The sequence below is a fragment of the Ailuropoda melanoleuca genome, chromosome 16 (assembly GCF_002007445.2).
Source record: "Ailuropoda melanoleuca isolate Jingjing chromosome 16, ASM200744v2, whole genome shotgun sequence".
NCBI classification, from domain to species: Eukaryota; Metazoa; Chordata; class Mammalia; order Carnivora; family Ursidae; genus Ailuropoda; species Ailuropoda melanoleuca.
This window is the reverse complement of record NC_048233.1, coordinates 41,248,887-41,261,635: the sequence shown is the minus strand read 5'-3', so window position 1 is coordinate 41,261,635 and position 12,749 is coordinate 41,248,887. Positions and strand designations below refer to the sequence as shown.

At 46.7% G+C, this 12,749-nt stretch overlaps 1 protein-coding gene across 2 annotated transcripts in view; it reads right to left on the bottom strand.

Moving 5' to 3' along the window:
* SLC4A8 (solute carrier family 4 member 8) overlaps window positions 1-12,749 on the bottom strand; it is a 100,888-nt gene that overhangs the window by 85,882 nt on the left and 2,257 nt on the right. Inside the window, exon 2 of one of the 2 annotated variants that reach the window (XM_034646423.1) lies at window positions 11,865-11,928. The exons of the other annotated variant lie outside the window; for it this stretch is intronic. Within the exon in view, the coding sequence (XP_034502314.1) occupies window positions 11,865-11,924 (60 nt within the window). The 5' untranslated portion in view covers window positions 11,925-11,928. The remainder of the gene's footprint in view (window positions 1-11,864; window positions 11,929-12,749) is intronic. 2 annotated transcript variants of the gene reach the window in all.

The following is a 12,749-nucleotide window of genomic DNA, read 5'->3' as shown; positions in this document are numbered from 1 at the left end:
TTCAAGGGAGCGTGGCCCTGAAGATTTCTCCAGAACTGTGTGACAATGCATTTCTGTTTGAAGGCACCTCATTTGGGGTATTTTGTCATCTCAGCCCTCAGAAACTAACACAGACGTCTAGCATCAGAATCTGGGCACTGCACACCCTGGGGCCTGAAACTGAGCACCTGGGAGAAAAACAAGGGGGTTTTCAACAGAGAATTCTGACCAGTTCAGCTAGGAGTGTGCTTTGCCAAGCAAGGAGCCCACGTTTGCGAGACACACCCTCGGCGCAGGACACCACCCCAGGACCTTTGTCCTTTCAAATGCCTCCTCCAGTTCACCCAGCTTCCGCCTAAGGACTGACTGGTCTGGGCTCCCAGCCCAGGGCCGCTGCAAGCCTGCTGAGCCAGCCCTGCCCTGGCTCTGTGGTTACTCAACACTCGTAAGCCCAGGGGTCCTGGGGACGGGGCGGAGCCTCAGAGGACCCCAGACTGGACTTCTGGATCGAATATGGCGGCACGCAGGGCCCACAGCACTAAATTCTATGGACTAGCTGGGGCCTAGTTATCTGTCCTCCAAATCGTGAGGGCCACCTAGGTCACACATATGCCCCTCACTCTCCCGGTGTCTCTCCCACTCACCCACCTGGCAACCTTCTACTCATTTCTCACCAACCAGGTCATGTCTCCTTTTCCTCCAGCAGGTGAAGTTATCAGCTCCCTCCTGTGTGCCCCCGCCCCCCAACCTCTGACATTCGTTCCTCTGCCACTGTTGTAATTCTGTAATGTGGTAAATACTCCAGGGAAAAGGAAACAGGACTAAAACTCAGAATCAAGTCCGATGAGGATCTGTCCTGCGGAAAGGCACACACAGACGAAGGGGCCCACTAAGGGACCTGGTACGGAAGAACCACTGGACAAACGGGAGAAAAGCCCCGGGACCCAGACGCTAAGGACAAGGAAGAAAAGGTTTTTAAGGAGAGAGAGGCCAACGGGATCACTCAGCAAATGCTACAGAGGCCACAGTACAGCCTTGTGGTCTCTGTGGCTCGCCTCACTCTTTCTTGGACGCTATAAAGAAATCACAACAGAACAGAAAGAAGTGGTTCAGTAGATAGGGACCTCACGGACAGGGACCACATCTGCCATCTTGGCCTCCCAGCACAGAGCGCGGTACTCCATCCTGACTACGCTCTATGCCTTCCACGGTGCTTGCAAAGGCATTAACCTTTCCAACTGCAGGCAGAAGGTGAGAACGTTCTTGCTTACTCCAGGACAAAATCTCTCTCCTGAGATCATTCTATTTGTAGCTGGTGATCTCCCTCATGAAACCAAGAGTTCCCTGAGAGAAACGCTTGTTTCTTTGCCTTCCTCTGGCCCTAACCCCGTTTAACACTGAACTTGCCCTCAGGGAGTGCAAGACAGCAGCTGCCCCCAATACAGTTCCTACTTTCAAGGAAGCACCCTGATAACCCCAATGACTTCTCTCTGGTGCTTTCTGTCTCGTGTCTCCCAGGAACCAGGCAGTCCAATTTGTTGGATGCCATGTGATCGGCTGTATCACAGCACATTTTATGGCCTTAATTTATTTTAGACATTGTGACATGAGTCTGCTTTTCTGAAAAACAGGTCACTTATTTGGCCATCAGCCCTCTCCTAGTTGACAAGGATGGAAATGTTTTACATCCCTTTTCTGGTGATGGATAAGAGTTCCTCTTGGGGGGCGCCTGGGTGGCACAGTGGTTAAGATCTGCCTTCAGCTCAGGGCGTGATCCCGGCGTTATGGGATCGAGCCCCACATCAGGCTCCTCCGCTATGAGCCTGCTTCTTCCTCTCCCACTCCCCCTGCTTGTGTTCCCTCTCTAGCTGGCTGTCTCTCTCTGTCAAATAAATAAATAAATAATCTTTAAAAAAAAAAAAAGAGTTCCTCTTGGAATAAGAATCAAAAACCTTAATAACGTTCATAGACTTTGACCCAGCAAGCTCTAATTCGAGAAGTTTACCCTAGGAAAATGGCCAGAGTTGTGCACGAAGGGGGTTTACAGCAGCATTACTGACATGTGACAGTGGAGACCCCAGAGGGGAATTTGGGTATAAACTTTCCAAAGCAAACATGAGGGACGTGTTTGGCCACAGAACATCAACAGGCCTGGGCCCAAGGTTGTAATGAAGTAAAGAAACGGTGAGCTGGCACTCACAGGGACTGAGGTGCAGCACGCCCTGAGAGGCTGGGAGACAGGACAGACACTTGACCAGGCTCTTGCCTCTCTAGTCTTGGGGTCACTTCGTCTCCCAAGGGGAAGTCCACCAGTTCCCCTGGTTTCCCATATAGCTCCATCTCCAAGCCCTACCAGGGAGATGGCCTGGCTCAAGGGCCTCTTACAGGATAAAGTCTAGAAGGACGGGTGATCCATCCCTCCCAATCCCAATATGTCCTCACCTCCCCCACTATGAGTCACCACTCGGCTCCCCTTCTCTGCTCCCTAGAGATCCGAAGGCACCATTTCCTAAGTTTTTCTTGGGAGTTTCTCTCTGCTTCCTCCCTGCCAGGCCTGGTTTTAGGTGACCACGACAGCCCTTTTACCAGCTCCCCCTCACAATAAGTTAATTCAGTGCTCATACTATTTATTGGTCAGATTCTTTGGGTTGCAAGGAACAAAAACACACTCAAAAAATTTCAACCAAAATAGAAGAAAAGGAAGGGAGGAAGGAAGAGAGAAGAAAGAAAAGAAAGGTAAAAAAGTGAGATGTGTAAGAATGAATGACTTCAGGGACAGCAGGATCCAGGGGTCCAAAATATATCCCTGGGGTCCTCTCGCTCTTCATCTTTATTCTCTGCTTTCTCGGTGTTGCCTTCGCACTCAGGCTGACCTTCCTCATGCTATGGCCAAGATAGCCATTAGCAGCTCTCAACGGACACCATCTCCTTCCCAGTTAACGATTCCATACTGGTCACGTGGGTGGGGGATAGGAGGTGTGGGCTGGGGGAGGGCCCTCCCCCTCCCCTGCTAGTTCTAGGAAATATCTCCAAGAAGGCTCTGAGTAGTCTGACTTGGGTACTGTGCCTAACGTTAAACCAATCACTTGTGGCCAAAGGATCTTAGGTCCACTGTTGGTGCTGGGGAGTGAGTTGGGCCTCATCTGAGCTTCACGGAAGAAGAATCAAAGGGACGTAGTCCCCTGATGATCTTCTAAACAAAGAAGGTGGTTCTTTACACTTGACCGTCCCCATCCCCATGTGTCCTTGTGCATAGGTAAGCTCCCCAATCTCTCCTACATTTGGTCGGGAGTCAACTTCTAGAGACTGACAACATTAGTCTCAGCAGGCAGCCCCAGGTTCCAAAGCTGTTTTCGGGTTCCAGGCAGCTCCCGACATCAGATTTGGTTCGCTCTTAGAGAAACAGCAACAGTGGCTAAGCAGCGAGAGTCCTAGCGTTCGTCCCTAAGTCAGGCTTCGCCCCTAGCGAAGCCCGCCTCCCTTATCTACCGGAAGACAGAGACCACTATGGTGGGCCCTGGGCAGAAAGGGGGCTCCAGGGCCCTGCGGCCGCGGCTGGCACACATCCTTGTGCAGCTTGTGTCCTGACACAGGGCTGCATCTGCCCAGAGGAAGGGGCACCCTTGAACAATTCCAGCAGCTTCCAAGAATTCATCAGGCTTCTGACAGGCTAACAGCCACTGACAGGCAGCGCGGGGACAGATAAGGGGTCCTTGCCTCAAGGCCACCGACACAAGCAGAATTTCCACGCTTGGACTTAGACCCGAGCGACATGGCTTGGGTATCGGCATGATTGCTTTATGAGGTATCTTTGCTGTTCCTGGGTGCGATGTGGCTGGGATATCAAGATAGTGAACCTGCAGTCCTGCACTGCTCTGGTCTGGCAGACACCTTGCTCCCCATTGCCTGCCAACACCTCCAACCTCTGCAGTGGGGCGTTTCTCTGTGAGCTGACGCCCGAGGCTTCGGGGGGTGGCGGTCACCCACCTGTGTGGGCCTTCATCTCCTGCTTTCAGCTGCTTTAGGAGTAAACCAGAATGGAAGAACTTTGAACGGGATCCACGTGGTCATTCTTGCCCATCCTCAAACCCAGACCAAACTTCACGGGTCAGTCAAGTTCATGGAGGTGCGAGGCTCCTGCCCAACCTCTGAAAATGAGGAAACAAAACTGTCAGGTGGGGTTACAGGTGCGTCCCAGGAAAACTACACGTCGAGGGGCGCCTGGGTGGTGCAGTCGTTAAGCGTCTGCCTTCGACTCAGGGCGTGATCCCAACGTTCTGGGATCGAGCCCCACATCAGGCTCCTCTGCTGGGAGCCTGCTTCTTCCTCTCCCACTCCCCCTGCTTGTGTTCTCTCTCTCGCTGGCTGTCTGTGTCTGTCAAATAAATAAATAAAATCTTAAAAAAAAAAAAAAAAAGAAAGCTACACGTTGGCTCCACTGACCCTTCTACTCAGGCCTGAGCGGCCCCCGCACATTTAGTAGAGTTCAGTGGCTCTCCTTGGTGGGAGAGGGGAGTGGCCTCGGGGGCCTCTGGTGTTGTTGTTGAACACGGAGTGTCTGTCATCTCTGAGCAAGCTAGTGATTTGCACATATCATCTCATCTAAATCTCACAGCAGACCCACATCATCTCTGACGTTAAGCAGCTTGTCAACTTTACGTTCATGAAATCACTCTCTGAGTCTCTCCTTTGATTGGGGGGGGTTCTGTGAGGGCCTCCCAGCCCCACATACTGAGATGTGCCTCTTCCGTAGCCTCGAGTCATGGGGTGACCCAGGTGAAGTGACTTGGCTCCTCTAGACCATTCCTTGGACTTGAACTCTCTGCTTCCAAAAAAGGCAAGAAGTGTGTGAGCTCCAGCTCCAGGACCTACTCCTCTGCAAGGTCTCAGAGAGGCTGCTCATACGGGCAACAGCCTCCGGAAACCATTCAGACATGGCTTTCTGGGTCCCTGGAGCTGGAAGGTTCTCTGACCCCCCAGGTAGGATTGTTTCCACTGTTGGATTCCAGGTTCTGGAGAAAATTCTAGTTTTTGTAGGCTCAAAGCAAAATCTTAAAGCCCTTAGAGAAGGTCTGAGCCCCTTGAGGCTGGTTTTCCCCTTTGATCCAGTCGGCCCACTGAGTTCTGTCACCTTAAGGGATGCCAGCAAGGGGGGGACCTTGTGAGCAGGGTAAGCTCCAGCTCAACTGTGTCAACAAGGGGCCCAGGTTCTGTTCTCCCTCTGCTCCACCCTGTGACTGCGTGGGCTTTATTCTCAGGGAGGCTTCTCAGGGGCTATCCTTTTCTTGAATCTGTTTTTTTTGTTTTTTCGTGTTTTCGTGGGGTTTTGTTTTTGTTTTGTTTTTCAAGGAATGAGAGCTTTCTCAGAGGTCCCCAGCAGACACTCTTCTTTGCCCATCCCTGGCAAGAAGAATGGGATCACTACGTTGAGCTTAGATTAATCACCAAGGGACCAAGAAATGCCAAGGGGTAAGCTACCCTGATCACTCCAGCCTTATGAGATATTATGATTTATAAGAAATATATATTTGGTCTTCTCCCAGGGTTCCTGGCTCACAGCTCTCAAAACCCTTGCCATTTCTGGAAGCACTGAGAGCTTAAAGGTGTCTCTTGTGTTATGCTACTAAGGTGACTTTTGGAATGCACCTACAAATGGGGCTGGTTTCGAGGGGAGCCAACCATGCGATCAGGAGGGTTAGAACCTTCAGTTCTACCTACCTCATGACCTCCAGGGAGCGGGGGAGGGACAGGAGATTGAATCATTTCATCACGGTCAGTGATTTTCAATGACTCATGCCTATGTAATGAAGCCTACATAAAAACTCAAAAGACAAGGTTCAGAGAAGCTTCCAGGTTGGTGAACACATGATTTGGGAAGAGGGCATGCCTGGAAAGGACTTGGAAACTCCGCAACTCTTCCTACATTCCTTGCCCTAGGCATCTCTTCCTTCTGGCTATTCCTAAGTTATATCCTTTTATCATAAACCAGTACTCTAGTAAGTCAAATGTTCTGTGAGCTGTTATAGCAAATTAGTCTATTCCAAAAAGGGGTCTTGGGAACCTCTGATCTATAACTAGTCCATCAGAAGCATAGGTAACCAGATGGGCTTGCAACTGGCATCTGAATTGGAGGCGGGGGGCATTCTGGTAAGATTGAACCCTTACCCTGTGAACCCGATACTAGCTCTGCACAGATAGTGTCAGAACTGAGTTGAATTATAGGACACCCAGCTGTGTGTCTGAGAACTTGCTGGTGTGGGGAACACTAGGCACACACGCATGCAAGCATATCAGAGGTGGGTCCAGGAACTTCATTGACCTTGAAGTTTAGAACCTGTGGGTTCCTCAGAGTATTGAATGCCAGGATAGGATAGTGCATGACAGAACCCGTCAAGGTCCTAAAACTCCATCTCCAGCTCCCTGCAGAGGACATGCTTCTATTCTTGAGGCATCCTTGTTTGGTACCTGGTAAGCCTGGAATCGTTTTCCAGACACCTCTGAACAGCTGAATCCCAGGATATGTCAGTCTTGATAATTCATGAGTGGAGCCAGTATCTTTTCAAAGTTTGAGGTCACCCCTTATTGCGGCAAAAATCCCTGTCACATCTCACTGCAATCTGGCAGAATGTGCAATTATCAAGGAACCGCTCTGGGTCTGCCTTCTCCTGGTGGTATAAGATGTGAAGGAGTTCCTTCATGTGCCTCTACGGTTCTGGTAAAATAATTACATCATGTGAATGAACTAGATAATCCACATCCCACCTTGCCTTTAGCACGGAGTGGTTAAAGGGATCAGGCGCCCCTGAGATGCTCTGGGCATCCCTTCAAGTTGCTAAAACACCACGGACAAGTAAGAATATATTTTTTTCTTTCCCTCACTAAGCATAGATTTTTTTTTAAATACCACTCCTCATCAAATACCAACTCCCTGTATGGCAGTAGGTCCCACCTCTGAGAAAACCTATGCACACCCCCATTGTGTCCAAGCGTTCTACCCACTACCTGGGGAGTGGGGAGTTTATAGGGCCACACTGATAATCAGTAGTTCTTCAAAGAGTTTCTGTAAATCTCTAATTTTAAACAATAAAAGCTATCTTAACCTGCTTTCAGCAAACATGAGCCACACTCCTTTCCTGGAGAAAGAAAAGGTTATTCTAGTTGAGGGCTTCCTTTTCAGCCTCTCCTCCTGATCTCGGGGTGGTTAGAAGTCGCTGAGATCAAAGCCCTCTGGATTTATCCGGAGGTCCAGTTAGAAGAATCCCAGAGGAGAGCAGGAGGTGGTACTTGGCTCTGTGCGGCCTCTGCCCACTCTACCTACCACATCTGGGAAGGAAAGACCACTTTGCACCGACACACTGCATTTGGAGAGTGCTATATTTTATACAGGCTGGATTCAAAAGTCAGACATCTGGGAGCTGGAAGAGCCAGGATTCAACCCCAGGTCTTGCTCCAAAACTGTTTTCACTTTGCCAAAATTATATGTTGTTGATATGTCTGTCTACTTAGAAAACCCAAGAGAATCAATGAAAAATCTATCAGAGCCGCAAAGATAGCTCTGTATGTTGACTGCTTTTAAAATAACTTTAACCATTTCGAGACGATATAATGAAACCATTTACTACTTAAGGCACCTGCAAACATCAGGGTGACTCCTTCTCTAGGTTATGTTTCTAGAAAGAATCAAAAGAAACCAGGAACCGTGGCTTCCTCTGGGAAAGAAAACTAAGTGACCGGGAACGGGAGTAGGAGGGAGACTTACACCTCATTATTCAACATTTGATTGTTGTGCCATGTGTACATGTTACCTATTGAAAATCAAAATTCCGTGGGATTAATAAGCAGCACGGCAAAAAGCTGAGGATATCAGGGCACCTGCCTGGCTCGGTCGGAGGAGCCTGCGACTCTTAATCTCGGGGTCCTGAGTTCGAGACCCACATTAGGTGTAAAGATTACTAAAAAAAAGAGATATAAAAAAACTCTTTAAAAAGTTCATTATATTAACAGGACATCAAGCATCAGGACATTAGAATGACTGTTGAGTTATTCTATCACCTCTAATCATTTTCAACCTAAAATAATATTAAACAACACTCAAATGCTATCAGGTAGCATTTCAACCTCTCTAATTAAATTTACTGTTTTTTCAAATGTCTAAAAAGATGGGAACCTCCTCTCCTCTTTTTAAGGGATAGATTAACAAAGGTTGTGCTGTTACCTGGAGGATAGGTTGCTCTGAGGGATAGTTTATTTCTCCTGTTATTATTTTCCTCTGGGTAAAATGACTGTCAGGTTAAGATCCAATTATCTCTGTCTCAGAAGGTTCAATGTGCATCTCTCTCTCTCTCTTTTTTTTTTAAGAAAAGCTATTATACAATACGATATCATTAATTTGGGGCAGAAAGAGTTCTCACAGCAAAACCTTATGAGCATTTCGATGTTTTATTCTTTCCAGTTATTAAAGTTCTCTCTTGCAAATGGTAGACATAGATCCTGGGCACCCTGAGGGCTTTTAAGGAGAAGAGTCCGTTGTCACAGTTTGCCAATCCCATGTGATTTCCCAAGAGAGGGAAAACTATTCATTGTAGCATAGAAGGAGGTTTCTGTTATACAGAAGAAAAACTGACCAAGCATCCCCTGGAATAGATAATATTTACATCAGCAACCAAAATATAAAATACCAAGAGATCATTTTAAGAACCGTGCAGACTGGGGAGGGAAAACACCAGAAAAAACTTTCTGAGCTTCATAAAGTAGGGACTTGAATAAATGGAGAGACTTGCAGAAAGTAATGGCAAAGACCTCAGTCCCTGGAGTCCCAGGCACTGCTGAGCTTATAAACTGCTCACTTGTAAAAATGAGGGGGTTCCTCATACCCTCTACAGCAGAGAACAACAGAGAGACGCCTACAGAGAGGGGGCACTGTTACCTGTCATGTAGTCTGTGTTATGCTGGGTTTCACAGAGCCCAAAGATGCCAACACTTCCTGCAATAAATGGGGCAGAGGCCTAGACAAGTTGGGCCTAAACCTGTAACAAGCTGTTTTTTCTAGCAGATTCTCCATACTTGCCCAACGTCCACAGTCTCACCTCATGCATGGCTGTCATATTAGTCAGGTTCTCTAGAGAAACAGAACAAGATATACAGAGAGAGAGAGAAAGATTTATTTTAAGGAATTGGCTCATGCAACTGTGGGGGCAGGCAAGTCTGAAACTTGCAGGGCAGGCCAGCAGACTGGAAACTCAGGCAAGGTTCCTACACTGCGGTCTTGGGGCACAGCTGATTCTTCCCAGGGAGACCTAAGCTTTGCCCTTACAGCCTTCAACTGATTGGATGAAACCCACTCGTATCATAGAGGATAATCTGTTTTACTTAAAGTCAACGGACTCTAGATGTCAATGACATCCACAAATACCTTCACAGCAACATCTAGACTAGTGTTTGACCAACCAATTGGGCACCATAGCTTGATCAAGTTGACACAGAAATTAGACATCACAGCCACCTCCCAATACAAGGGATCTCCTGGACCCACCACTTAGGCCATCACCTCCTTCCTTGGAGATGTCCAGGGGCGTAGCATTTCTCCTTTGAGATCCCCCTAACGCAGAAGGACTGATAACAGCTCACTCTCCTATAAGCTGGATGACTACCTTCTGTGGGATCCTCGATGCCTCCCAGGGTGGTTATCTCTCTCTCTCTCTCTCACTCTCTCTCTCACACACACACACACACACACACACACACACACACCTACTCTCGGCGGGAAGGAGCTACTTCAAGGTGCGTTATCTCAAGCTGAGCTCAAAGGTGAGTTATCCCCCAAATGCCAACCACAGTGGCTTTCTGGCTCCTCTCTCATTTGAGGATCAAGTGAGTAGGAAAGAAAAACATGTACAGACTGAACCTCTAATGGACAGCCAGCTACACATAATAGAAAAAAAAAGACAAACAACCTTAATGTCCCCAAATAGGTGGTGGGCTAAGAAAAAAAAAAAGGCTTGTCTATACAACGACCACTATGCAGTGATTAATGATCTCGTGTTAGATTATTTCATTACCTTGAAAAATATTCACAATATAGTAAGTCAAAAAATCAGGTTATAAAAACAGCATATTGAGTATGATTCCAGCTGGTAGTATGCATATAGTAATTACATACATATGTAATTCTGTACGTATATATATAATCCCATGACTATATATATAGTTATTTAACATGGATTTGTAATACAAATCAGTATTTTATATACCAGTAAATGAAACATTGCTAATCAAATTATGACATCATCAATATAAGATACATCCTGGGCTCGGGGCCCCTGGGTGGCTCAGTTGGTTAAGCATCTGACTCTTGATTTTGGCTCTGGTCATATGTTGGACATATGATACTTGAGTAATTAGAGAAAATAATATGCTATATTACTACCCTGCAACTCTTCTAATCCCTCTTCCTCTTATGCCCTGCTCCATTGCCTTCGGGTTCTTTGGCCCCTAATCTCGGGCCATGCTGAGCCATATGGGAGCCAGAGGGAAAAGGAAATTGGCTTTCATGCAAGCAAATTTATTGATGATGTTTTCAAAATCTAGTTCCTTGCTTATTTCACTTTCCACTGAGCGACTGTCATGTCTGACAATTTCTTTTGACCAAGTGATCATCTCAAAGAAATTTTAATTAACTTCTGCTGAAGTGAGATCACAATAAATTCACTTTTGGTATAAATTAAATATTTAAACTGAAAATAATGTGGTGAGTTTTAACAAATTTATTTATTTTTTTTTAAAGATTTTATTTATTTATTCGACAGAGATAGAGACAGCCAGCGAGAGAGGGAACACAAGCAGGGGGAGTGGGAGAGGAAGAAGCAGGCTCCTAGTGGAGGAGCCTGATGTGGGGCTCGATCCCAGAACACTGGGATCACGCCCTGAGCCGAAGGCAGACGCTTAACCGCTGTGCCACCCAGGCGCCCCTGTGGTGAGTTTTAATACACCTATTTCTCAATTTTTCAATAGTTTTTCAGTGATTTTAATGTTATAGAAAAAATAACACTGAAAAATATATTTTAAAATGTATGTGGAGTGCGTGAGCCTTTTCCTTTTGCCTCATGGACAAAGAGTCTTTCAGGGTCTAGCCAGTAAAAAGGAGCCTGAGCAGACACCATCTCCACAGCCATGGGCAGCATTTTATAGCAAGATATACACAGCTCTTTCTCTTTATTTGATACAGAAGACAGAAGATAGCATGTCTTTACTTTAAGAGCTCTTAAAGTGGGTGGGGGAGGGAAGAAGGGGTTGTTAAAAAATGAATTGAAATTTTCTGCGATATTAAGCTGGTGCTTAATAAGAATAAATAATTATAAAATTTTTTCTAACATTTCAAAAAACAATCGTTGAGGGGCGCCTGGGTGGTTCAGTGGGCTAAGCATCAGCCTTGGGCTCAGGTCATGATCCCAGGGTCCTGGGCTCGAGCCCCCTCCCGCTGAGCAGGAAGCCTGCTTCTCCCTCTCCCTCTGCCACTCCCCCTGCTTGTGCGTGCTCTCTCTCTGTCGAATAAATAAATAAAATTTTTAAAAATTGTTGATATTTTGTCCAAGATAGATTTTTTTGCATTAATTTGAGTGTATTAAAATATTACATTAAATATTACTTGATTACTGAGGTTTCCAGTGTTCCCTTCAATTTTGCACCTAAGGCTAATACCTCACTCGCCTTACCCTAGTTCTGGCTACTCCCCAGTCATTATCCTTTTTTGCATTTTTTTCCTGTCCCACTAACAAAGTTTATTTTCTATAAAGTTGTTTTGTAAAATGGTTTGTGTACATTTGTACGTTTATCAGCCTCCCTTCTTATACTGTAGGGGTCCTGAACAGAGAGATGGGCTTATTTACCTTTATATCTCTGTGTCCTACCCCACACGGTGGCTGGCCTGTGGTGGGCTTCAATGTCATTTTGCTGATGGTAGAAGAAAGAAAACAGCTAATGATAAGAGCCAACATTCTAATACTTACTGAGCGCTTATTGTGTGCCAGGCGTTGGGTTAAACATTTTATTTATTTAATCTAACAACTCAATAATAAAAATAATATTTATACCCATTTTACAGAAAAGGAAATTGAGGCACGCCCAGGTGAGTGAACTGTAATGCTTGAGGGATTATGGCAGAACTTGGGACAGCTCTGCTTGGGTTCCTGAAACATTTTTTGCCTTGAGGGTTTCTGTTTTGGGCCTGAGGGAAATGAGATGAAAAGGAGGAAGGGGAAATATGGGCGGAAAAGATAAAGAAACAGATGTAACAGAACAACCAAATTATCACACTTTCACATCAGTTATCCGCTCAAGCTTTACAACAAACTAGGCATCATTAACCTCACTTTCCAGATGAGAAACGGAGACAGAAAGAAGTTCAAGGAACTCATTCAGTTCCTTCTGCTGGTTGGCCACCTGCGGGCGGTGGAGGCGGGGTGGAGTGATAGCCAGGGTGGGCAGGCTATCAGGCAAGCCAGACGTACCCCACCACCACCTGCCCGGCAAACTCACGGCGGCTTCCTCTGTGACCTTGGTCTGCTAAGTGGAGACAGCGCCCTCGCCTACTGGGCAAGTCTCCCTCCTTCCGCACCATCTAGAGGTGGGCGTCCCCTCTCTGGGACTACATGTGGAAGGAAGAGACTTGATAAGGGCCAAAGCTGATCTCAATAGCCTTGCAGAGCTGCCCTTGTCTTGCGTGCTTCAACCGATCTGTTCCCCACCACGTTTCCTGCCTTACGGGGGAACCC